General features: G+C 47.8%; 1 protein-coding gene and 1 pseudogene across 3 annotated transcripts in view; both read left to right on the forward strand.

Annotated features, from left to right (window-relative positions):
• The window catches only part of TMEM132B (transmembrane protein 132B), a 383,413-nt gene that overhangs the window by 267,196 nt on the left and 88,676 nt on the right, over positions 1–27,541 (forward strand). For all 3 annotated transcript variants that reach the window (XM_067014888.1, XM_067014887.1, XM_067014886.1), the window contains one exon: positions 26,918–27,104. In XM_067014888.1, the coding sequence (XP_066870989.1) occupies positions 26,918–27,104 (187 nt within the window). The remainder of the gene's footprint in view (positions 1–26,917; positions 27,105–27,541) is intronic.
• LOC136792737 (nucleolar protein 56 pseudogene) lies at positions 1,675–2,391 on the forward strand (annotated as a pseudogene).

Consider the following 27,541-nt stretch of genomic DNA (forward strand, 5'->3'; position numbering starts at 1 on the left):
TGTCTACTAGCTTTCAACCGAAGGACCTGCTTGTCGTCCAGTTTAAGTATTGGCAAGAAGGCCAGAATTACCCGGGACTAGGAAAATTGTGTGGGGTGTGTGTGTGTGTGTGTGTGTGTGTGTGTGGTGTGTGTGTGTGTGTGGTGTGTATGTGTGGTGTGTATGTGTGGTGTGTGTGTGTGTGTGTGGTGTGGTGTGTGTGTGTGTGTGGTGTGTGTGGTGTGTATGTGTGGTGTGTGTGTGTGTGTGTGGTGTGGTGTGTGTGTGTGTGGTGTGTGTGTGTGGTGTGTGTGTGTGGTGTGTGTGTGTGTTGTGGTGTGTGTGTGTGCGGTGTGTGTGTGTGTGTGGTGTGGTGTGTGTGTGTGGTGTGTGTGTGTGTGGTGTATGTGTGTGTATGTGTGGTGTGTGTGTGTGTTTTGTGGTGTGTGTGTGTGGTGTGTGTGTGTGTGTGGTGTATGTGTGTGTGTGGTGTATGTGTGTGTGTGTGGTGTGTGTGTGTGTTGTGTGGTGTGTGGTGTGTGTGTGTGTGTGTGTGGTGTGTGTGTGTGTGTGTGTGTGGTGTGTATGTGTGTGTGTGGGTGTGTGTGTGTTAGCACAGTTATGGGCAGAGTGATGGCGGTCCAGGGAATCATAAAATTGCCCCTGGAAGGAATATCATTTATGGCTATAGCTTATGCTCTATTCTCCTCAGCCCTGAGACGTGTCCAGTTAATAAAAATCTGTATTTGAACAAGAAAGAGCTGGTGAAGAGAAAATGAGAAGGATTCCTCGGTGGAAGGGGCATGGACATAAAATCAGGTGTGATCCTTGCCTTACTGTAGTCTATCACTCCGCTGTATTATATGATTAGTGATAGAATATTAGCGCATGATATTGTGTGTTCCTATATTGTGTTACACTGTATGGATTATGAGAGAGAGTAACTGTGACATTGGACGGCTTGGGATAAAGTCTTGACCCTACTGTGTGCTGGCTGTGTGACCTTGGGTGAGTTGGGATGGTTTGACCAAGAAACACATTTTTGAGGTGTTATTAGAACGGGGTGGCTGTAGTTACAGCGGTCTGGTGCAGATGTGAAAAATTCTGGGCCTGAAGGTTCATGGGTTCTCGATGTATTACGTCTGAAGGCCTTGAGAACTGATATCCGAGGCCTGATGGGCTGTGACAATTACTCTTGAACTTCTGAACCCCCAGAACCTTATTTTGCTGTGGAGTAATATTGTCTTCTAAATACGAAGCTCTCAGGTGCTGTAAGAACCCTCTGAGGGTGTGGCCGTTGCTGAATTTCTATTTCCTGGCGTCAGGAGACAAATGTGCCTAATTGTTGACCGTCCCCGATTTTTTTTTTTTTTGGATTGACTTAATATCTTCAGTGGAATTAATTATGATCTCCCTTTGGGGTGGGGTCAGTTTTGATGTGTCTTGCTTGTGTTATTCTCCCTGCTGAAGTTAAGGGGATTGATACAGTATGCAATAGCTCACTTGAAAGTGCTAAGATCAGAAGGTAAAGAATGCCATGTGCCACCCCACTTAGACTTCCTGTTGTACAATGCCACTTTATATTGTAGCTTTTAGGGAAGAAAGGAACGTTGCTGAAGAAAGATCATCATTCCCTGGGCCCAGCAAAGGGACCAAGTTTCCAGAGCCCTACGACAAGGGGTGACACCCCAAAACATGGACTCACTCTCCCCTCTAACTTCATTGGCCGAGCAGCTGTCAAGAACAAAGGCCGCATCTCCTGATACCTGGCAAACAAAACAAACCGACTGCTTCTCTGAGGTACCCACCAGTGTATTTGGGGAGAAGTTTCGAGAACAAGTTGAGGAGCGGCTGCCCTTCTACGAGACTCTGGAGAGATTCCACGAAAGAATCTGGATGTCACGAAGGAGGCAATGGTTCAGGCAGAGGAAGCTGGAGAAACAGGAGAAGAAACGCTTGAAGAAGGAAAAGAAAAGGCTGGCTGCGATTGACCTGGCATCCTCAGAAAACAGCAGCGAGACCCCAGAAGAATGTGAGGGGACAAGTGCAAGACCCAAAAAGGAGCAAAAGCAAAATCGCCAGGGAGCTCCTCGGGAGAATGGAATGGAAGACCCATCCGTCTCCTTCTCCAAGCCCCCCAGAAAGAAATCGTTTTCCAGGGAGGAGCTGGTTAGTAGTAATCTTCAAGAGGCAGCTGGCAGTGGGCGTCTCACCAAGAGGAAGAAATCTTTCCCCAGAGAGGAACCAGTTAGCGACCCCGAAGAGTCAGGAAACAAGAGGGTCCCCAAGAAAAAGAGGAACGTCTCTTCCAAGGAGGAGCCTCTCAGCAGTGGACCTGAAGAGGCTGCTACCAGCGAGAGCAGCAGCTCCAAGAAAAAGAAAAAGCTCCGAAAGCTCTCCCAGGCAGATTAGAATGGACATTTCCCTAGCAGGGCATCACTTGCAGAGATATTTCCCAGCGCATCCCCTATAGCCCAGTAAAAGTCAAACCAAACCAAAACCAAACAAAAAAAGAAAGATCATCAGCATTGTTTTAAAATACAAGTAGCAGCAGGGTACTACCTTCGATTCAACTATTTTAAGTCCTTGTTTTCCCGAGCTAAGTCCCTTATATGTGGAATCTTAAAAGAAAATGATACAAATGAACTTATTTACAAAATGGAAACAGACTTCAAAAACAAATTTATGGTTACCAAAGGGGAAATGTGGAGGGGAGGGATAAATTAGGTGTTTGGGATTGACAGATACACACGACTATATGTAAAATGGATAAGCAACAAGGACCTACGGTACAGCACAGGGAACTCGGCTCAATATTCTGTAATAACCTATATGGGAAAAGAATCTGAAAAGGAATGGATACATGTACATGTATAACTTTACCCTTTGCCGTACACCTGAAACTGACACAACCTTGTAAATCAACTCGACTCTAATATAAAATAAAAAGTAACTTCAAAGGAAAGTTAAGGGGATGAAGTGGGAATTGAACACTATGAAATCTCCCAAAGGACAGTGTGCGTCCCTGGGTGGCCTTGTCTGTCTCTCCCTGCTGGATTGTTGCGGCGGTTGGTTTGAGATTGTGTTGAAACCACAGGAGGCCTGGATCCCGTTACCTAGGCGCTAACTCCGCAGTCTGCTTGGGAAGAGAATGCCTCAGTCTGTTTTCTAACTTTTCCTTTGAAACACTATTTAGCATCTCTTTCAGGCCCCCTTTATTCAACAGCCTTGGTGGAAGTAGGTTTATTACCACAGGTCCCTCCCTCTTCACAGGAAAATCAATAAGGTTCTTTCTTCCTTAGCTCCAGAAATGAAGGCTGTCTTTGACAATGGAAGTTGAAGGCTAGAATTGCAGGCCAGTGGGTCTAGCATAGGGTGACTGGTCTCTAAGGAATTCACCGGGATATTCCAGTTGTTAGATTCTTTGAACGCACCCCATCACAGCTCTTTGTATTCGTTAAGATGATTGATGTTAGCTGCTGTAACAAATGACCCTGTATCTCAGCGGCATAACACAGTCCAGCAAGGCCTGGATGGAGTTTCTGAGCTACATCCAAGTTCAAGCCGTGGTCAGGGACTGCTGCTGTCCTATGCTGTGCCATCTGGAAACTGTGCTTGTTGCCATGCCATCCGTAGAAGTTTCCATGGAAACCCTGGAACATCTCACTGGGTGTTTTCAAAGGCCAGGTTTGGCAGTGGCTCATGTTACCCCCCTGCACATTTCATTGGTCAGTAGGCAGAGACAGGGCTTCGAGGGAGGCTGGCAAGTGTAGCCTTTCTTCCTGTGCCCAGGAAGAAAAAACAGCGAGGTGAACGTGTGATATAGCCTTGATGCACACCCGTCAAGTACATTTTGCCGTTTTCCACCCTTATATTGCCTTCTTCTCATGGAATTACTTGTTTTCTTTTCTTTCCTTCCTCCCTCCCTTCCTTCCCTCTTTTCTTTTCTTTCCTTTCTTTCTTCCTTCCTTTCCTCTCTCCCCTCCCTCCCTCCCTCCCTTCCTTCCCTTTTGAAAGTCACACGCATGTTCCCCTCTGGAGGTCTGTTGAACTTGACCTTATATCTTTCGTATTCATCATCTGACTGTATATGCTGTTGTGTCTTATCCTTTAAATGTTTCTTTGTCTCAGTCTTGTCTCTCTCATCATCACCTGCTCAATATGTTCCCAAAGTGGTCGGCTGGGAAGAAGTTTTCCATTTGTCTGGAAGGGGTCGCTGCTCAGTGCCTACAGCAGAATGAGAGCAGTGCCTATTTTAGCTCTTAATTTATGCAAAAACTCTTAGCAAAGTAGAAATAGAAAGGAACTTTCTTAACTTGATAGACAGTATCTTTCAGAACTCTACAATAAACATTATGTCTAATAGGAAATCAGAGTTAGGACAAAAGAGGAGGAAGTGTGTTAGTATCATGGCTGACATTGTACTGATTGTCTAGCCAAGACAATAACACATGGGAAAGAAACAAATTATGAAGATTATGTATCAGTTTTTGCTGCAAAACAAATCACCCTAAAGATAACAACCATTTACTTAGCGTGTAATTATGTGAGTCTGCAATGCTGGTCGGGCTCAGCTGGGCAATTCTTTTTATGGACTTTGCTCTTGTACTGGCGGCCACCTGCTGGATAGTTGATTGTTGTTGTAGCCACTAAGCTGGGATGCTTCATTTCACAGAGGAACCTAACTGATACAATTAGAAGAAAGGGGACAACACGCTCGTTATCTGTGGATGATATTCTAGTCTACTAAGAAGATCTTAGTATTAGGAACAAGACTGCATTGAAGAAATTGGTTTTATCACATTTAAGCATATGTATACCAGTCAGCATTTTGGGGGGCCAGATGTTGGTCCTGAGAGACTTTTTTCTTCAAGCGATGTACTTGCAATCATCATCTGCATATGCAACGATCCCTTTAATTATCTCTGGGTTTGTCTGCAAAAGCTTTCTTGTTATCCAATCTCAGATATCACCCACAGATGAATTCAGAGAAGTCGAAGATGGTTAGCACTTGACAGAACATGAGAAATCAGGTATTCAGTACCTTCATTTAGGGTTGAGAAAATTGAGGCTAAGAGAGGTTAAGAGACTTGTCCATGGTCACACAGCTAGCATAGAGCAAAAGTATGTGTTATCAATAGAAATATTAGTGATTAGAAGCTAGGCTTTTTGATGCCCAGGTCAATGCTCTTCTAATATCACAGTCACAATTCTCTGACTTATGTCCACTTAAAAGAAGAGGCAGCCAATGGGAATGATCCTAGATGGAAGAGGACAAAAGTAGAACCCTCCATCGGTTCTGGCATCTTTTGAAGGCAGAATCTACCTAAAAACTTTTATGAAATTTGAACATTTGTTGTGTCCCAGTACAACTCAGTATGTCTTGGAGACATCAATGACCTTATATCATGTTGTTATTTGTAGGACACTGTTTAAAACTTAGCACTTAGAGTGGACAACCTTATCTTGTTTCTCATCTTAGAGGAAACGGTTTCAGTTTTTCACCATTGAGAATGATGTTGGCTGTGGGTTTGTCAAATATGGCCTTTATTATGTTGAGGTAAGTTCCCTCTATGCCATATGGAATCTAAAAAAAAAAAAAAAACTGGTTCTGAAGAACCTAGGGGCAGGACAGGAATAAAGACGCAGATGTGGAGAATGGACTTGAGGACACGGGGAGGGGGAAGGGTAAGCTGTGACAAAGTGAGAGAGTGGCACGGACATATATACACTACCAAACGTAAGGTAGATAGCTAGTGGGAAGCAGCCGCATAGCACAGGGAGATCAGCTCGGTGCTCTGTGACCACCTAGAGGGGTGGGACAGGGAGGGTGGGAGAGAAGGAGATGCAAGAGGGAAGAGATATGGGGATATATGTATATGTGTAGCTGATTCACTTTGTTATAAAGCAGAAACTAACACACCATTGTAAAGCAATTACACTCCAATAAAGATGTTAAAAATAAATAAATAAAGTTGTATCTACAAAAAAAACTTAGCAGTTACACATTTAAATAAATAATTATCTATTTTTGAACTATGTATATCCACTTATAATATTTTAGTGATGTTGAAGGGGGAGGGTTACACCAGAGATTAATGTGCAAAAGATGCTATATTGTTCTCCTTTACTCTTAATAGCAATTAAAGTATTAATATGATGAGTTGAATTCTTGCTAGAAGCCAGGCGCTGTGTTGAACACTCTGCATACGTTATCTAAGTGAATTGTCACAATAACTAGGCAGTGTAGGTACTATTATCCACATTTACAGATGAGGAGACTAAGGTGTGATGGGATTAAACCCAGGGTAATCAAATGACAAAAGGGGGATTCAAACCCAAGTCTGTCTAGCCTCCAAGTTCCAAGTTCAACTCTTGTTGATGTTTGCTCAGTAGGCCTGTGATAGTTTGAAAATAGGTATATTCTTATGACACTCCCTCCTTTAAGAGGTGGAGCTTAATGCCCCTCCCCTTGAGCCTGGGCAGGACTTAGTGACTCACTTCTAAAGAATAGGAGATGGTGGGAGTGATGGTGTGTGACTTCCGAGACCAGGTCATAGGAGGCATTACGCCTTCCTCCTTGTTCTCTCTTGGATCTTGCACCCTGTGGAAAGCGAGCCACCATGTCACGAGGACACCAAGCAGCTCTTTGGAGAGGTCCGTGTGGTGAAGAACTGAAGTCCCCAGCCAATGGCCATGTGAGGGCGCCATCTTGGAAGTGGCTCCTTCAGTCCGTCAAGCCTTTCGATGATGCAGCCCCAGCCGACGAGCTCACTGCAATCTCATGAGTGACCCTGGAACGCTGCTCAGTTTTATGTAACAACCTAAATGGGAAAAGAATTTGAAAAAGAATAGATACGCGTATATGTATCACTGAATCACTTTGCTGAACACCTGAAACTAACACGACATTGTTCATCAGTTGTACTCCAATATAAAACGAAAAGTTAAGAAAAGAACTCATCAGCTCAGCTCACTCACTCTGACCCATAGGAACTGTGAAATAATAAATGTTCATGGTTTTAACGTGCTAAATTTGGGGATAGTTGGTTATGCAGCCCTAAATAACTGAATACAAGCCCTTCCAAGGTAGACATGAACCCAGGCAGGCTTGTCTGAGTGAACGCCAACCCTGAGCTGCTAAGGGCCACATGAGTCAAGTTCCCCTCAAAGTTCCAGCTCGATGAGGGTAGCTTGGTTTTCCCCCAATGTCATAATGTTCACGGAGCATTCAGGCGATGCTGCTTGTGGGCCACTGGGGTACACAGGTCTCAGGCGATACCTCTTCGAGTGTGGAGAGCCCCGTGCCTAGCCTTTCACCGTCTCCAGCGTGGCTGCCTGTATACCTGTGAGCCCACAGGAGAGTGGGATATTCCGTTGTGAGTGGACACCACCCACGTGCACCCGGCTGAGATTACCGCATTGTCCCTGTGACTCAGTGGATCAGCAGACCTTTGCTTGTTCGACTCAACCGTGGGGCCTGACCTGGGCAGACAATGCAGCCAGTCTTCTCAGTGCACCAGAGACTGAGGATTTCTCTCCTGCTCTTACCTGAGGCCACCTTGGAAGACATAGCATAATATTTAAAAGAGACCACTTGTTTTTTTTTTTTTTTTTTTTTTTTTTTTTACATACACACGTATCTATTCTTTTTCAAATTCTTTTCCCATTTAGGTTGTTGCATAATATTGAGCAGAGCTCCCTGTGCTATAGAAGAGGTCCTTGTTGGTAATCCATTTTACATATAGCCGTGTGGACACGTCGATCCCAAACTCCCTGACTATCCCGGCCCCCCACCCATCCCCCCTGGTAACCATAACTTCGTTGTCTAAGTCTGTGAGTCTCCAACAGACCACTGTGAATGAGCAGGAATGGAAAAGTCGACCTCTTTCTCTGGGAAACAGGGTTGGGGTAAAAAGGAGTCTGCAAAGCCAGGTGTCAGATTGACGATTCAATCAGATTAAGGCATTGGATTTTCAGGAAGATGCCTGGAAAAGGGGAGCAGTTCATCAAGGAGGCCCCGATAACCCTTTCACGTGGCAGTGGCTCAGGGCCCCGGGGACCTGGGTGTCCGCGGGCTCATGAGAGCGCCCTGCTCCCCCTCCCGCCTCGCCTCACAGGACCGGGGAGCAAATGGGCTCCTTGACCGTCTGTGCGGACTGTGCCGCGTTCAGTTCAAATCTGAGGCTCAGCCTTTGTCCGCCTCCTGACGTGACCGCCGCTCCTTGCGGTGTCCTCCAAACACCGCTTCATGCTGTCTGCACAGCTAACCGCGCGTACCCCGTGTCCGGTGGGGCAGGTGTGAATGCGGCTGCGGCTTTGCCTCTTGCCCGTTACTGGGTGCCATGCGCCCCGCACCCCCCAGGGCCTTTCCAAGTCCACCTGCCATCATCCTTTGAAGTTTCGCGACCTCGGGGGGACCTGCGGCCAGGACTTCGTGGACGCAGGTCAGGCTGTACAAATGACGCTCTGGGCAGGCCATGGGGTCCTTGGGGTCCTGGAGGTGGTGGGAACTCCGTGGGAGTGACAGGAGGGCTAACGGGATCCTACCCTCGGCGTCCCTGCCTCCCGTCTCAGCCAGCCAATCGCTGCAGGGATGGATGGGGCAGCATCCGGGGAGAAATGCACCACCTTAGGCGGGCACAGGCTTCTCTGGTCCTGTTTCTTGGCAGTCACGTGAAGGAACCCCCTCTGTCCTTCACGCAGTCCTGCGAAGATTTCATTTAGCTCCTGAGAGGTGCCGGACAGCGTGGGTGGCCCGGGGACGTGGTGTGAATAACAAGGACACAGTTCCTGCTCTCTGAAGCTTACATTCAAGTGAGGGAGAAAAAAAATGAACCCGTAAATGTGCAAAAGCGCCTAATTTCGGATGGCGGCGTGTGCTGTGAATGAGAGTACAGTGAGCTCTGAGAGAGAGTAAAAGGGAGGGGACTCATATCCGGGGCAGAGAAGTCCTGTCTCTGCAGGTGGAAATCTGCGATCGGGATAATAGTTACGTGCAGAGCAGTTTTCTGCGTGCTCCCCACATGGGCTCCTTTAATCCTCTCAGCAGCGCTGTGAGGTCCTCACCTCCCCAGCCTCAGCTTTGCGAGGACCTTGACCACACTGCTTGAAGCATTTTGTCACGAGGCAGTTTGTCTTAGGTCCGTCGGTCAGTTCACGCTAAGGCACAAAAGACATCTGGGAAGGCGTGTGCGATATGTAAAAGTTGCAATGCATCCATATTTCCATATGCCCCCCCTTCCGCCCTCCAGAATCCCCCGGAAGCTCCCTGGTGGTCCAGCCTAACTGGAAAGAGACACAGGAGTGCTGGAGATGTATCCAGCCTTGCCAGGCTGGCACTCTGCAGAGCCGGCACCCCAGCAGGCGTGGGGCACCTAGGGGTCCCACCAGAGCCAACCTCACATGACAGGCTCACGACTTACTCTCTCTTGGCCCTCAGGCACTCCTCTCTGCCGTGTGATTTTGGGGTTCACGCCAACAGGCCGAGTCACCTGGGCTCCCTGGCCGCTGGCTTCTGGCCGTGCTCAGCCAGTGGGAGGCCTTCGTGGGAGACCAGAGGGCAGGAAGAGAAAGGTCCTTCCTGCACGTGTCCCCCGCAGGGCTACAGCTCCTGCTAGATGGCCCCCCCCCAGCCACCAGCTCTCACGGGGCTCCAGCAACACTGTTCTCCTCCACTCCCCCCCATAGCCCTTCAAAGTCGGGGCAGTGACCGCTTTTTGCTGTCGCTCCCCTCTGGCTTTTTCAACATTCCTTGTTATTTCTCTTATGCCCGCTTGTTCCTCTGCAAACATTCCCTTCGTCCCATACTATTCCATTAAACCAATATGAGTGGAACCCTGCTTCCTGCTGGGACCACTACGGCGCACCAGGCAGCAGCCCTGAGTCTTCGGCGTGTGAGCAGTGAGCGGTGTGCGTGGGCTCGCTGACGTCTTCCTGCAGAGGACACCGGGCAGGTGGCCTAGACCAGCCCCTGCCACATCCCGTGTGTGCTGGGGTTACTGCGTTTTGAATAATATTGGGGCTGGAAGGATGCTGAGAATTCCTTTGGTGGCAGGTTCTTGAACATGTCTTCATCTATTAATACAAAGTCCTTTTAAAAAAAAGACTTGGGGCTTCCCTGGTGGCGCAGTGGTTGAGAGTCCGCCTGCCGATGCAGAGGACGCAGGTTCGTGCCCTGGTCCGGGAAGATCCCACATGTCGTGGAGCGGCTGGGCCCGTGAGCCGTGGCCGCTGAGCCTGCGCGTCCGGAGCCTGTGCTCCGCAACGGGAGAGGCCACAACAGTGAGAGGCCCGCGTAACGCAAAAAAAAAAAAAAAAAAAAAAAAAGACTTAATATCGGACTGCCATTGCTTGAGAGACTAGCCTGAACATTTTTTTAAAAAAATAATAGCTCAGGGGAGTAATTGAGGCTTGTACTAGATTAATTCTTTTTTTTTAATTGTTTTTTTTAAGATGTTGAGGGTAGGAGTTTATTTATTTATTTATTTATTTTATTTATTTATTTATGGCTGTGTTGGGTCTTCGTTTCTATGCAAGGGCTTTCTCTAGTTGGCGGCGAGCGGGGGCCACTCTTCATCGCGGTGCGCGGGCCTCTCACTTATCGCGGCCTCTCTTGTTGCGGAGCACAGGCTCCGGACGCGCAGGCTCAGTAGTTGTGGCTCACGGGCTTAGTTGCTCTGTGGCAAGTGGGATCCTCCCAGACCAGGGCTCGAACCCGCGTCCCCTGCATCGGCAGGCGGATTCTCAACCACTGCGCCACCAGGGAAGCCCCTAGCCTGAACATTTTAAAATGCACTTTGGTGCAAGATGGTTGAGAAGCTGCGAGAGATGCTGAATTCATTTTGATCCATTTGAGTTGTAACAAGACATACCCTGTCCTCCCGAAACTATATTATCTTCAACTCTGTGCGTTCTTCACTTGTTGAACTATGATGGATGCTAGTCACTTAGCTCTAGATTTTGAAACAGAAAAAATAAACTGGGAAATGATCTCCCTGGATTTCAGGACGACCTATATTATAGAATGGGGTTGGGAGATGTGTCAATGTAAGTGTTAGTAATTTAGGCATTTTAAGGAGGTTTCATACTGGCGTTTGGGTCCATTTTCTGGAAATATGAGGGTGCCCATGACAGGCAATGCTAGACTTTAAGAAAGGAGGTTTGCTAGCACTTGGTATTGATTTATTGCTCACTTCGGCTCTCCCCAAAATCAGCTGAAATATGGCTGAACGCCACTGAAATGTCACCAGAGTTGAAATTATGAGGCAAGTAAAATAATGCCACTTGTGTATCGTGAGATACTGCATCTCCATCTCATGATAGACTTGAATGCTATCATACTTACATCAGTGTTTTTTAGTTGCAAGCAGAAGGGGCTTAAATCAGCTAACCAAATATCAGAGACAGTGCTTTGGCTCTAGTCCTGGGACAGTCCAGGGCGTGAATCTGGCTCCTTGGCTGGCTCTAGGACCTCCTAAGATGTAATCTTCTGCCTTGCTCTCCGCCTCCATCACCTCTTCAGCATCTGCATCCCTTTTGCCTTCATTCTCAGGCAGGTGCCCTTTATAGGCTGAGAGCTGAATTCTACCAGCTCAGAATCTCCTCTCTAAAGAGACCAAGGTTCCTAATTTCCTCCACCCCATCCATTTCTTTCTGTGCTTTGCAAAGGCCACTCTCTGTTTGTTAGTGCAGACTTTCTTTAGGTTGTGGACCGTAGCGTGGATTAGGTCTCAGCTCTTTTCCTAACAAGCATATTCTGGTCACGACCTTGGAGCCAGCTATTGCTTTGGATCCTGTTTCTAGGATTTCCTAACTGTGGCGCTGTAAGAAAGTCACACAGCATCTCTGAGACCGCCACATCATGTGTAACTTGGCAATGACAGAGCCTCTGTCAGAGGGCCGTGGTGAGATTGAAGTGATGAAGGCCCTGGCACAGTGCTTGGTACATGCCAGGTACCGGGCGGGGTGCTGTTGTAAAACACCTGGGCTCATGCCTTGGCTCAGAGAGAAAGTTAACCCAACTGCAGAACCGTAGCATCCCTTACGTCTGTGGTTGTCTCATTGTTTGGAATTCTTTTCTTTTACTTTATGCTGATAAGGGAACTGGATGGGGTCCGGTCTCTGGAGCCAGGGGTGGGCTCTACAGTGGCAGCTGGTTTCTGGAAAGCCCTGTCCCTTGGTGGGCTGTGTGAGATTTTATGAAAAGGGCCTGCATGACTGCTGACTCGTTCTCAGGGCTGAAGGCTGGTGCATGGAAGTATCTGCAGATGGACCGCAGGGCAGCCCCCTGTCTACCCTCTGCTTCCTGCTCCCTCCGTGAGTTTGTGCTGGCGTGTGTGCCCGCGAGCGTACGCGTGTACAGGATGTGCGTGCTTTTTGCACACGGCAAACTTATTGCCACCCCAGGACCTTTGCCCCTGCTGTTTCCCCGTCTGGAACACTGGTCCATGTCCTCCATCAGTGAAACCTCAGCTCTTAAATATCTGTTCTCAGAGGGGCCTCTTCTCACAGCTCTAGGCAAATGATGCCACCTCGCCGTCACTTCACCCCGTTTTATCTTTTGCTCTCTGTGCCTCTCTGCATCAGTCAGGATGGGCTCGTTGATGCGGTGATAGCAAACCACCCCCAAGCCTCAGTGGTTTAAAGCAACAAAGGTTTATTTTGCACTCACGCTGTGAGCCTCTGGGGACTCTGACCGTCACAATCTCGAAGGCGGCCGAGACGGCGCCTCGTCTTGAACTAGAGGCTTGTGCTGGTGCCGGTGGTGAAATACTTGCCCAGAACGAGACACACGATGTGTAGGTCAGGCTCCATCCAACCTCAAGTGGGCCAGAAAATAGGAAACGGCAAGTCTTTAGGGCAAGTCACTAATGACTATCAAATTCACTATTTAATAGTGGCCTCATTTAATTTTATATTTGCTTTGTAATCGTCTCCTTCTACCAGAATATACACTCCAGGAGAGCAGGACTCACCCCGCCTTCCTCACGACTGATCCCTAGTGCGGAGAGCAGAGCTTGGCGCCCACGAGATGCTAACACGTTTTATCACACGTTGGAATGAATGAGTTATACCAGAACTTAAGAGACCCAGCGGAGAGTGTAAGTTTGTGAAACCCTGGCAGAATTAGAAACTGGGTATAGACTACAGCTGCGCTTTTTTTTTTTTTTTTTTTTTTTTTTTTTGCGGTACGCGGGCCTCTCACTGCCGTGGCCTCTCCCGTTGCGGAGCACAGGCTCCGGACGCGCAGGCTCAGCGGCCACGGCTCACGGGCCCAGCCACTCCGCGGCACGTGGGATCCTCCCGGACCGGGGCTCGAACCCGCGTCCCCTGCATCGGCAGGCGGACTCGCAACCACTGCGCCACCAGGGAAGCCGTACAGCTTCTTTATATGTCTTCCTGGGCACATTGACCGTGCTGTTCTGGAACAGTCCTAACTTAAGACGTTTGGTTCCCGTTAGAGGCTCACAAACCTCCCGCAGCACGCTCTCGTTCTGTGCTCAGACAGCGTGGCCCGCCAACTCCTAGCATCTCTCAGGAGGGTGAATCCAGCCAGTGTGCAGCCGAGGAAGCAAACTGTGGCCTTAAGACCGAATAGAGTTTTCAAGGAAACTGGCTTTGCAGGCACTGACCTTGAAGGTTCAGAGGCGAGGTAGGAATTTCTCGCTGCTCAGATGTGGGGCCTGAGTCCCAAACCTGCCCTTTTCACCCAGCTGTGCTCAGTCTCCCAGCGCACTCCAGCCCGCCCCGCCCCCGGTGGTGGAGGGTGCATGGGGACGTGCTCAGGACGCCAAAGGTCGCCTGGCCGAACGGCCACCGCGAGGCCACAGGGCCGCTCATTAGTGCAGAGTCTGGCTCAGGCGCCGGAACAGATGTTGCCTCTTTCATCTCGTGGTTTCAGGCCAATCAGTGGTCGCCTTCCTCCGAGGGTCTGACCTGGCGCTGACCTCCGCCGCATCTCATCATTATCTGGAATCATTTTCATTCCTTGAGAACATACAGAGGTGGGAAATGAGATTGATGGAGGATGAGCCCTGGGCGCAAGTTCAAGGTGCTGGTACAGGAATCCTACGTGAACTCAATGTCTCCGTCCCTGGAACCCATACACAGAGGTCTTTCCCTGTCCTGGAACATCCTATTTTTGCATCCTGTAATGGGGTATATGAACAGCCTTGCATGACAACACCAAAAAAATCTAACTTTCAACCACCGTCTCCCATTATTTCATGCATGATTCTAGCTCATACTTGCTCCTCTGGACCAAATTAGTCTCTTAAAATATGACAGGATAGGCTCAATTCTGTGTAAAGAATTTCAGGATTGCTTGAATAGATACAATCAGCAAAGGGGAAGTTGAAGAAGTTACATGCACATAATTCTTTCTAATTGCGGTTGACTTGAGACCCAATTTCTATAGAGTAATTGGCCTATAAGAAAGATTTTTTTGAGGCTATTGTAATTAATACAATGGGCCAAGTAGGAGACGTGATGGGATCATTGGGTTTTAATTAATCAGTGACAGGAGAATTCCTGTTTCCTGAAGGGGAGCTTCTCTCTTAGGGAGATATACACACTGTGGGAATTACAGGGGCCTGCGAATCACCTCCATTGACTTTCTGCCCAGCTGACATTTATTGAAAAGCTGCCAGGTAAATTGAAGGTTCCAGGAATTCTAATCTGATTTTCGACCCAAAGGGCATTCAGGATGTCGGTCTATTTGTGGGATTCTCTTAACTCTACTCAGTTTCAAGGTTAATGAGGTTATAGATTCTGTTTGGGTTTGTATTTGAACACCCCAGCCTGTCTGTCTGGCTTGCCTTTAATTTTTTTGTTTGCTCTTGTGATGTTGAAATGACTCCAGGTGATTTGGAGGTGCTTTGAGAAAGCTAGAACCAAAGGTAGATATTTTACCTTCTTAGATTAAACTGGTAATCACGATTATTTGTGATCCTCCTTGGAAAAGTGGTCCTTATTATCCTTACTTCCCAGTGAGTCCACTGTAACAGTACCTGCCTTCAAAACATCAGCATCGGATGCGAGGTGAATAAATTCTAGAGATCTGCAGTACAGCCCTGCCTATGGTTAACAATACCGTGTTGTACACTGAAAAGTTGTGAAGAAGGTAGGTTTGTGTTACATGCTCTCACCACGATGAGAAAAATAGCATCGATGATTCCAAGCCCAGTAATGGCTGAGGAGTTGGTATCATGCTAATACCCTCACGGTTGACTCTGCAGAAAGTACAAAAACACCCAGATACCCGAAGGTTGTAGGGAGTGACCAAAAGAAGTAGACACCTGGCGACAGGGAGCAGTACTGTATGCATTACCCATTTTATGACTTATAGACTGACTGTTGGGAGGCCCCAGGCAGGGAAGCGGACACTCAGAAAATCCAGGCTTTCTCAATGCTGTTGTAAAGATGCCCACAGAGGAATACGTACATTGGAAGAGGGTGGGAATGAGTGATGCGTGGGTGGACCCAGCTAGGGACGGACTGGGGGGACCTCACACTCAGGGATCCACATGTTACACTCCGAGGAAGCCAAAGAGGTGTGGGGTTGAAGGGTGCACTCCGAGATTGACCGCTCATTCATTCATTTATTCACGGTGTATCTACGGAGTTCCTCCTATGGACCAGGTATTTTCAAGGCGTTGGAAGTATCCCAGGGAACATGAAGAAAAATCCCTGCCCCCATTGAGTTTACAACCTAGGAGACAGAAACAGCCCACAGCAAAAGCAAGTGAATAAATCGAGGAACTCCCCTACGTATGAACCTTCAAGTTGTGAACTTTCAAAGATGCGAACGTGCGTTCCCACGTCCGGTCGCGTAAGCTAGTTCACGTGTCTGGCGTGCATTGTCACGTGCGGGCGTCCTCTGCAAGCGGCTGTGCTTTTGTGTCCTTTACTGTGCAGGACTGTATAGAGTGCAGCAGTGCAGTATCTTTACTTCTCGCCCGTTCACTCGATGCCAGCCCCTGGATGCCAGCCCCTGTGGTGCACTGCTGTGCTTGTCAAGGTCCTGTACTGTAAGATTAAAAATGTTTTCCTGTTTTTGTTCGTTTGTTTTTTATGTATTATTTGTGTGAAAAGTATTACAAACCTATTGCAGTACAGTACTATAGAGCCGATTGTGTCAGCTGGGCACCTAGGCTAACTTTGGTGGACTTCACGAACACGCTCTCGCAACAGAGCTCATCCGTATGTCGGGGACTTACTGAAGAGTATGTTCGATGGCCTTAAGTGAGAAAAAGCAGGGGAGGGGGAGAGGGCTGGCCCGTGGAGGAGACGGGTCTTTCCGCAGCGTCACCTAAGGAGACAACACTTAAGAGGCGGCTTTTCAGGCCTTCCCTGAAGGTGAGGGTTGAGCTGTACAGGTGTCGTAGGGAAGGGGGTCCAGGTAGAGGGAAAGGCAGCAGGAAGACCTCAAGGCCGCCTCATGCCTGGTGCTGGAGGAACAGTGAGGGACCAGACAGAGTGACCGAGGGGACGGTGGCAGCAAAGACGCTCAGGGAAATAACAGGCGTTGGCGCGGGGGCCCCGGGTTGTGGAGGGCCTTATAGATCCTTGGAAGGAAATGGGCTTTTATGCAAATGAGCTGAGAGTTCCTTAAGGGTTTTTTGAACAGGACAGTGAAAGTATTTGCCTCTGATTTAGCAGGAGTACTCTGGCTGCGGTGTGGAGAGAAGAGAGTAGAGGGCTGGGGGTGAGGGTGGAAGCGAGGGGTGATTTAGGAGGTGATTACAGTGACCGGGCAAGAGGTGGATAATGGCTTGGACCAGGGCAGGTGTAGTAGATATGGAGAGAGTGAAGGCATTTAAAAAATATATTTCCCAGGCGGAAGTGACAGGCTTTCTGGACAGCACAGATGCTGGCTATTAAGGAAGGGGAAGCGCTCAGGATGACCCAGGTTTTGACCTGAGTAACTGGAAGGATGGATGGCCTTGCCTTTGATGGGGGTGTGGTCTTGGCCTTGGGGAAGAGAAGTTCGGTGTCAAGTCTGAGATGCCTTTGGGGCCCCTAAGTGGAGATGCTGAATAGGCAGTTGGATGAGAGTCTGGAATTTGGGAGACAAGTCCTAAGCCTCCCGCTTCTCTCTCTTTTTTCAAAATTTATTTTACTGAAGCACAGTTGATTTACAATGTTGTGTTAATTTCTCCCGTACGGCAGAGTGTGATTCAGTTATACATATATATGCACGTTCTTTTTTTATATTCATTATGCTTTCTCACAGGATAGTGAGTAGAGTTCCCTGTGCTGTAGAGTAGGACCCTGCTGTTTATCCATCCTACGGATAATAGTTTGCATCCGCTGACCCCAAACTCCCAGTCCACCCCTCCCCCGCCCCCGCCCCCGCCCCCTTGGCCGCCACAGGTCCGTTCTCTGTATCTGTGAACCTCATGATTCTTGCCCCCTCTGACTCCACCCCTTAAGGGCTGTGAATCCTCCTAGTCCTTACTGTTCGATGTCTGTGGTCTTTAAATGATGCTGTAGGTGAACGTGAACTTTCTTCTGATCTAGAGCTCTGCAGGCAGCTCCCCTTGGGCCTGATCTTCGCTGGGTTGGCCACGAACGTTCCCCTGGTCATCTAATTGTTGCAGTCCCCTTCACGGGGAGCCCGGTGTAATCCCTTGTGCAGGATGTGGCCCCCGTACCTCAGCGGGGAAAACACCAGGACGGGCGATACACTGGCACTGCTTGTAGCTGCCAGTTGGCCCCTGGTGACCAGGGTAGCCTGCCGGCTGCTGGACTCATAGGTGGCCTCCACAGCCACCTGCAGGAGCCCAGCTAAACGAGCACACACGGGGCGCGACCTGGGGACCCCAGCCTCATTAGCAGCTGCTCTCCTTGGAGGAGCCACCTGCCCCATAGGCAGCAGAAGAATCCGCGTATAATGAGGCCCTTCCCAGTGTAGGTGCAGAGAAATCCTGTGCAACACGACAGGAGAAAGGCTTTCACTGAGAAACAGACTCTTTGAAAGATAATTAGAGTCTTGCGTGTGCCTCTGCTTGTATATGTCACTGGGCCTGGCACAGAGGTGGGGACACGGTCCTTTCTATAAACGTGCCAGCGTGAATGAGTGAGTGAGTGCCATGTTTACTCTCCCTCCGGCATGACCTCTTCTCTGGAGTCAGACCGGTGGTGAACCCCAGAGACTGCATCGGTACCTCCATCGGACCTGGAGGAGAATGGTCTCTGCTGGGGCCCGTGGTCAGATGGGGCCACGTGACTGGTCCCATCCTCACTTCCAGACCAGAGCACTTCGTTGCCAGGGAGAGAATGACCAGAGCTCTCCTTTCCCTTTGGGTCAGAGATCAAATGTTCTAGAGGCAGAACAGAGTGTACAATGTACACCGTTTCTGTAAAAACAAGGCAAAAAGAATCACTCGTGTTCAGGCTCGTAGGTGCCCGGACTATCTCTGGAGGACCAATGAGAAAACGAATAACTTTGTGCCATCTGCAGCAACATGGATGGACCTAGACATGATCGTACTAAGTGAAGCAAGTCAGACAGAGAAAGACAAATACCATACGATATCACTTATATGTGGAATCTAAAAAATGATGCAAATGAACTTACTGACAGAACAGAAACAGGCTCACAGACTTAGGAAACACGAAACTTATGGTTACTAAAGGGGAGAGGTGGAGGGGAGGATAAATTGTGAGTTTGGGATTGACATATACACACTACTGTATTTAAAATAGAGAACCAACAAGGACCTAGTATAGAGCACAGGGAACTCTGCTCAATATTCTGTAACAACCTAAATGGGAAAAGAATTTGAAAAAGGATACATGTATATGTATAACTGAATCACTTTTCTATACACCTGAAACTAAGCCTTGTTAATCTACTATGCTCCAATATAAAATAAACATTAAAAAAAAACCCCAAACAACCAAACAGCAGTGGATTCCATGAGTCTTGGTGCATAACAAGAGTATCGCTTAAGGTTGGTGGCAGGAACAAACAGAGAGAGGACAGCTCTGAGAAGCTGTATTCAGGAAGCCGGTGGGAGGTGGTTTCTGGTCCGTCATTTCCTACAGAGGTTTTCAGAATGTTGTCAGAAAGAGAGAGGCAAAGGGGCGGGGGGAGTTAATCGTGACGGTGGTCTTTGCTGTCTCTGAGCTTGCCATGGTGATGCTGATAGAATCAAATAAGCTGGAAGTGAGGGTGAGTTGTTAGTGGGAGAAATAGTCCAGGATCTGGTAGCTGAGAGGGTGGAAGGGCCCATGGTGTTCGCTCATTATCAAGATTGATTGTTTTCAGCTCCCGGAAAATGTTGGTAAGCAACACCTCACACCAGTCCGTGAGGTACTGTGAAATATTTAAAAGCGGAAAAAAGAAGAATTTAATATCTTTCTTTTTCTGTGGTTGGAAAGTGGGGCAGTGAGTTGGCTGACTTATCCTGAGCTGCTTTGAGTTATAGGTGGAGAGTTTCTGGGAGTATTTACCGCAGGAAAATGTGTGTGAGATTTCAACACAATGAGAATAAGCCAAACAAGGGGGAGTTGACGATGGTAGCTTTCCTTTTTTTTTTTTTTCTATTGAAGTGTAGCCGATTTACAATATTGTGTTAGTTTCAGGTGTATTGCAAAGTGATTCAGACATACACACACACATATGTATTGCAGATTATTTTCCAGATAAGCAACAATGATTTACTGTGTAGCATAGGGAACCACAATATATTCTATATCTTGTAATAACTTATAATGAAAACTAAAAGATATATAACTGAATCGCTTTGCTCTACAGCTGAAACTAACACAATATTGTGAATCAATTATACTTCAATTAAAAAGAATAATGCTACAATCAACACTGGTGCACAACTTTTTATGCGGACGTATGTTTTCATTTCTCTTGCGTATATACCTAGGAGTGAACTTGCTGGCTCACGTGGTATGCTCTGTTTAGTTTTTTGAGGAACCGCACAGCTGTTTTCCGAATCAGCTGTACCATTTTACATTTTCACCAACAATGCATGACGGTTACCTTTTCTTCACATTCTTGCCCACAAATTTTTGTCTGTCTTTCTGACTACAGTCATCCTAATGGTTTGAACGTGGTATCTCACTGTGGTTTTGATCTGCGTTTCCTTAATGGATAATGATGTTCAGCATCTTTTCATGTACTTATTGGCCATTTTTATATTTTCTTTGGAGAAATTGTCTATTCAAATGCTTTGGCCCATTTTTTTTTTTTTTTTTGCTATTCAGTTGTAAAAGTTCTTTATATATTCTGGATACTGATTTTTTTTATCAGATATATGATTTGCAAATATTTTCTCCCATTCTATAGGGTGTCTTTCCATTTTATTGATAGTATTTGAAGCATTAAAGTTTTAAATTCTGTTTCTTCTTCTTCTTCTTTTTTTTTTTGTGCTTGTGCTTTTGGTGTTATATCTGAGAAACCATTGCCTGAACCAAAGTCACAGAGATGACTGCTTATGTTTTTTGCTAAGAGTTCTATAATTTTAGCTCTAACACTTAGGTCTTTGATCCACTTCGTGTGAACAGCATCCTGCTGTTTCGTTGCCGTGTGGGAATGTGGGCTAGAACCATCTATATTGCCTGCTCTTCCAATTTTTCCAAGAAGCCAGAAATACCAAATTTTTTTTGGTGTGAATATCCTGCATTTAAAAACATTGGCACCCGGGTCGAATTTCGTGAAAACGCAGTAGTGGAGGCGGTTAATAACATGGTCCTAGCCAGGCGCAGCACAGGTGCCACATTGTAACCTCTGGGTTTTCTCTTTAACTTCCCTGGTCGGCTAGAAATGCCATAAACGAACCCCTGTTCTTGGACTATTCCCGTTTGACAGTCTCAGGCTTTTTAAAAGGTTCTAGATAGCAATTGAATGAGAAGTCTTGAAATTAAACCAATGAGGAGAGAAGAGTTTGAGTCCAAAAGTCCCTGCTCTAAACTAGGGGCTTTTAAATGTTTTTAGACCTTTGCCTGCCGACTACAGTCTGATTCGCCAGCCTGAAACATTCTTTCCACAGCGAGCTCAGAGAGAGCAGTCAAAGCAGACAGGAGAAGGCAGTGCCTGGATCTTGTGAAATTGCAGGAGATGATTTATTCATGCCAGGTTCTGAGAGCTGGTCATGAGGTCATGACGAAAGGAGCTGCGTGACAGGCAGAGAGACGGACTAAAGACCCTCTGCCCGATGTGGATGGATCTGGATCTAGAGACTGTCACACAGAGTGAAGTACGTCAGAAAGAGAAAAACGAATATTATATATTAACGCATATATGTGGAATCTAGAAAAATGGTACAGATGAACCGGTCTGCAGGGCAGGAATAGAGACGTAGTTGTAGAGAACGGACATGTGGACACGGCAAGGAAGGAGAGGGTGGGCCGAACTGGGAGATTGGGATGGACATATACTCACTACCATGCGTCAAATAGATAGCTAGTGAGAACATACTACGAAGCACAGGAAGCTCAGCTCGGCGCTCTGTGACCACCTAGATGGGTGGGAGGGAGGCCCAAGAGGGAGGGGATATAGGTGTACATATAGCAGATTCACTTCATTGTCCAGCAGAAACTAACACTACATTGTAAAGCAATCATACTCCAATTTTTAAAAAAATTAAGAAAAAAAAAAAAAGACCCTCCGCCCTGTTGATGGGTTTGGTGAGCAGAGAGGTTTGTGTCGTTCCTCTCTGGGAGGACAGGTGTCGGGGAACGGGGGAGTCACGGAGTGGGAAGGACGTCTGGAGGGGAAGAGCGTGTGATGAGGGGCCCCAAGCAGTGTTGCCTCTTGTCTGAGCCCATTCTGCAAAGATTGGCCTGAGTCCGACCTCCTCCAGGAAGCCTTCCCTGACTTACCAGTTTCTCTCTCCTGCCAACACCGTGATACAGCCTCTCTGGCTTCTCTAAGCACACATTCCTCTGAGCTCTCGCTCAGACTGTTGTTTGATATTCAGTGCTTCCTTCAACGGGTATTTAATGAGCGCCAGCTAGGTCCCAGGCTAGGGGCAGAGGGGTGAGCAAAACAGGCTGAAATCCCTGCTTTCCTGGCGCTTATGTGCACATGTGAGATACAGAGAGAGAGAGAGAGAGAGTCAACATAACAGATAAATAACTTACTTAGTATGTTATACACTAAGTCCCCTACATACAAACGAGCTCCGTTCCGAGAACACGTTTGTAAGTCCAATTTGTTCATGAGTATATGACAGAGTTAGCCTAGGTACCCACCTAACACCGTCGGCTATATAGTGCTGTACAGTAATAGGTTTATAATACTTTTCACACAAATAATACATAAAACACAAACACAAAAAAATAAAGAAAACATTTTCGGGGCTTCCCTGGTGGTGCAGTGGTTCAGAATCCACCTACCAATGCAGGGGACACGGGTTCAAGCCCTGGTCCAGAAAGATCCCACATGCCACAGAGCAACTAAGCCCGTGCGCCACAACTACTGAGCCTGCGCTCTAGAGCCCGTGAGCCACAACTACTGAGCTCGCGTGCCACAACTACTGAGCCTGGCAGTAGAGCCCATGCTCCACAACAAGAGAAGCCCCCATAATAAGAAGCCCGCGCACCACAAAGAAGAGTAGCCCCCGCTCGCCGCAACTAGAGAAAGCCCACGCGCAGCAACGAAGACCCAACGCAGCCAAAGATAGATAGATAAATAAATAAGTAAATACTAATTGTATTTCTATAAACTATAAATAATTTGAAAATGAATAAAATTAATTTTAAAAAAAGATTCATGTAACACAGTGTTCATAGTAGCATTACTTACAAGTGCCAAGAAACGAAAGCGGTCTTTGTTGCTGTGCGCGGGCTTCTCATTGTGGTGGCTTCTGTTGTTGCGGAGCACGGGCTCTAGGCACGTGGGCTTCAGTAGTTGTGGCTCGCAGGCTCAGTAGTTGTGGCTTGTGGGCTCTAGAGCGCAGGCTCAGTAGTTGTGGCACACGGGCTTAGTTGCTCCGTGGCATGTGGGTTCTTCCCAGACCAGTGATGGAACCCATGGCCCCTGCATTGGCAGGTGGATTCTTAACCACTGTGCCACCAGGGAAGTCTTTTTGAGTTAGTGTTTTTGTTTCTTTCGGCTATAGACGTCGGAGTGGGATTGCTGGGTCATGTGGTATAAATATAAAATTGTATTTTTTAAATTGCAAAAAGCTTACTTAACTTTTTAAAAAGAAATTTCATTCTTCTATTTTATTTTTAGGATAGGATTTATCATGACCTGGGCTTACCTTGTTTGTGTATTTACCTGACTATTAAGAGAGAAATCTCGTCTATTTTGTCTACCAATGAATTCTCCGTGGCTAACACATATTCACTGCTTAATAAATGTCACTGAATAAATGAATATGCCAGGGATTGTAGTGACCACGGTGTTATGATAGGTTTTGACCTTTGAGAACTTATGTTCATAAGATTTAGCAATTGTGCTCCTTGGTATTTACCCAAAGGAGTTGAAAACTTATGTCTACACAAAAGCCTGTACACGGATGTTTATAGCAGCTTTGTTCATAATTGTCAAAACTTAGAAGCAGCCAAGCTGTCTTTCAGTAGGTGAATGGATAAATAAACTGTGGTCCACTCAGACAATGGGATATTTTTCAGTGCTGAAAAGAAATGAGCTATCAAGCCATGAGAAGACGGGGAGAAGCCTTAAATGCATATTATTCAGTGAAAGAAGCCAATCTGCAGAGGCTACATACTATATGATTCCAACTCGATGACACTCTGGAAAAGGCAAAACTCTGGAGACAAAGAAAAGATCAGTGGTGGCCGGCCAGGGGTTGGGGAACGGAGCAATGAATAGGTAGAACACAGAGGATGTTTAGGGCAGTGAAAATACTCTGTATGAGACCATAATGGTGGAGAACTGTACTATACATTTGTTCAGACCTATAGAGTATACAAAACCAAGAGTGAACTGTAATGTAAACTCTGCACTTTGGGTGATAATGACGTGTCCATGTAGATTCATTGATTGTAACAAATGTACCATCTGTTGGGGGATGCTGATAATGGGGGAGGCTCTCTGTGTATGGGGGGAAAGGGGGTATATGGGAAACCTTTGTACCCTCTCCTCAGTTTTGCTGTGAACCTCACACTGCTCTAAAAAAATAAAGTCTTTAAAAAAAATTACATCCTAGTAGTAGAGACAGACCCATCTTATCAAAGCAGAGCATATCAATATTCGTACCAGGCAGGCAGGAGAATAGGGCTCAAAACCCAGCTGACTGGGACTTCCCTGGTGGCGCAGTGGTTAGGAATCCGCCTGCCGATGCAGGGGACACGGGTTCGAGCCCTGGTCCGGGAAGATCCCACATGCCGCGGAGCAACTAAGCCCGTGTGCCGCAACTCCTGTGCTCTAGAGTCCGCGAGCCACAACTGCTGAGCCCACATGCCACAGTTACTGAAGCCAGCGCACCTAGAGCCCGTGCTCCGCAACAAGAGAAGCCACCGCGATGAGAAGCCCGCGCACCGCAACGAAAACGAGCCCACGCTCGCCGCAACTAGAGAAAGCCCGCGCGCAGCAACGAAGACCCAACACAGCCAAAAATGAATACATAAAATAAATAAATTACAAAAAAAGAAACAACAGATGACTGGTAGCTTCTCGTCTCCCAGAATGCACATGACACCCCCCTACACACAAATTGACAGGGTGTCCTACTTGGTCTGTTGAGTGTGTTTAGAGACTTAAACAGATACGTGTGGAACTCCTACACTTTTCCAGGCACCGTGCCAGCTGCCACAGTCAGAGCAGCAACAGTACAGGTACACGGTTGTCCTGGTGGCATGAACAGTCAGGAGAGGAAGTTGGAGTTCAGTCTCATCGTATTTACCGCGAGTAACCAGCAGGCTTACTCTGGGCCATTTGCATGGTGTAATCATCGTTCAGTATTTACCTGGCTTTTGGGTCATCTTTTAAAATAATGCCCAGAAAAAGGCTCATAAGAAAAAAGCAGAATCCCTGAGACCAGAGACAGCCTCTCTTGCTCCATTTCTAGAAAAAAAAACTCCTATGGGGAAAGCATCTCGGCCTGGTAGCTCAGAATTCTCTAGAAGTTTGTGGGGAGAAAAAATAGTTTAGGTGAATGGTACAGCCTGCTCGAGAGCAGTTCAAGCTTTTGAACTCTCCCTGGTTCTTTACTGCTCTCTCCCCGCCATTGCCTTCCCTCCCCATCACCCTCCCTCCGCAAAACAATCATCATTGCCATCGTGAGGGATTATCTGCTGAGAAATGGCAGGATGTGCTTCCTAGGGACCAGCTGCTGGATTGAGGCCCATCCATCTCCCCTGTTCCCATTTCTCCGCCTCCTTCTTGCTGGCGTGTCTGAGCTGCAGCCGTACTGTGCGCCCGAAAGCTGTCCCACGGTCACATGGAGGGGGCTTAGCTTTTATTACAGGGCGGGTTTCCATGGGAAACAGGGCTTCTGGGAAGCAAGTCCTTTTGGGGAGAGGCTGTGTGTTCTAGCTTGAGGCGAGAAACAGCCAAGTGGTGTTCCTGCTTGACCCCCCACCCCCCACCCCACCCCCACCCCCACTTCTCCACCCCAGGGAAAGGAAAAATATCTGATGATTATCTCATGACTGACCCTGATTCCCCAAAGGCGGCTGGTAATTATTAAATTGAGACAATCATGGAACACTTTCCAAATGGAAAGGCTTATGAAGAATAGATCAGGAACAGGTAAAGTTAATAGTTATAAACCCATTTCCATAGAAGTGGACTTACTAGCGGGCATGCCAGCTGCCTAGAAGTAAAAGACCCCCTTCCTCTGGTTTGAGGGAGATGACTTCAAATAAAAACTTACGCATAAAAGTGACCCTGACTGGTCCTGGGCAGCTTCCTGTAGGTAGCAGGTCCACAGGGGAAGAAGAGCCCACAGTTAAGGGGGGGCCAGCCTTCCCACACAGACCCCGCCCCCTTTGCCCCAAGACTGGCCACTTCTGCACCCCAAGACCAGAGTGCGGATTGAGCAGGATTAAGCTGCTGATAACGAGAGAGCTACGCTCCTTTTCTCCTCGTGCTGGGTCTTCACTTTTCTCGGCGGTCGTTTTTCTGAAGTTTACTGAGTGCTGAGACCCAGGAGGCATTAGAAGCAGCTCCTTAGATCTCCTTACAAGCACGGTGCAGACTAAAGAGAAACTGAAGATCTGACCTGATATGGCTGAGCATCTCTTACAGGAGGAGACTTAACAGATGGATAAGTGGAGAATCCCTGTGACCGGAGAAGTGACTTTGGGTTGGGATGTGGTGGCTGGGAAAGGGGGGTGCCCGAAGCCGAGAACCGAGCGCTCAGGTTCCTAGGATCCTGAAATCCCTCTCGCAGGGCCCCGGGAAATAGGGGTCCCCTGTTCCCACGCGAGCGCACTGTCATGCTCACGTGAGGCCAGGTCCCTTATTCAACACACATTCCCTTCCCGTGCAAAACAACATGTGCAAATAGACACGATGCTTTCCCAGGCCCACGTAGGCACCAATATTCTCCCCAAATTCTAACGCTCAGAGTTTGCACCCCGGGTCCACAGCCACACAGGTAAGTAGCAGTAGGAACAGCCAGAATCGAGGCCGTGCCTCACGAGTGGAGTAATGGTGGCCCTAGATGAAGGTGTCGGGCCACGTCCCGTGTGCGTGGCGCTTGGATCGTGGCGTCCGCAGGCGTGGGGTTGGGGAGGACTGAGCTGTGACAGCGCCCAGAGATGCGGTGCCGTCTGAGCTGCTCATTCAGGGAAGGACAGGGCCCTGAAGACGGATGGTCTGTCCACTCGGAGATGTGGGCAGCCTGTGAATCAGGCTCTGTCGACACCGCCTGTGGCCTGTTGAACTTGGCGAGCCTCCTTTGGGTTGACAAAGGAGAATGTGGCAATTTGTCGCTTTCTTGACATTCTGCTGAGTCTCAGGTTTTAAACCGCGCTTTACCGTGTGTTTGTTTTGCAGAACAAATGGCTCCTCGTATGAGATCTTGCAGGTGGACTTTGGAATTGACAACAGCAGCGGCCTGGCTGGCGCCCAGCAGATCACCTGGCAGGCGGAGTACCCGGTGGAGGGCGCCGCGAGGGGGCTTGTTGTCTCTGAGATCTTCGTCAGCCAGACCTCCTTTGTGGGCATCGTCCCGCTTGCAATGGTGAGATGTCGGGCTTCAGAGTCAGTGTCACAAACATGTTTCCCTCGAGTACTTTTTTTTTTTTTTTTTTGCCTCGCCGTGTGGCATGTGGGATCTTAGTTCCCCGACCAGGGGTCAAAGCCTGGCCCCTGGCAGTGAAAGCCCGGAGTTCTAACCACTGGACCGCCAGGGAATTCCCTGAGTACTTTTAATATTCAGAGAAACATGAGCATTTTATAATCTGCTGTTTTCTATGCACCTTGAAGTTGCTTGAGCAAGGGAAGCACACTTAAGTTATATCTTATTTCCTTGCTTTCTGTAACGCCTCCTTGGAAACGAGGGCCTGCTGCGTAAACCCGCTTTCCTTTGTGGACGCTGCTGAACCGCGTCCCGGGGAGCCCGTGGTTTTTATTGGCTCAGCCTGTGTGCGTGTTGTCCTGAGTGAAGACAGTTGCGTC

This window comes from Kogia breviceps, chromosome 15, assembly GCF_026419965.1.
Source record: "Kogia breviceps isolate mKogBre1 chromosome 15, mKogBre1 haplotype 1, whole genome shotgun sequence".
In the NCBI taxonomy this organism is placed as follows: domain Eukaryota; kingdom Metazoa; phylum Chordata; class Mammalia; order Artiodactyla; family Physeteridae; genus Kogia; species Kogia breviceps.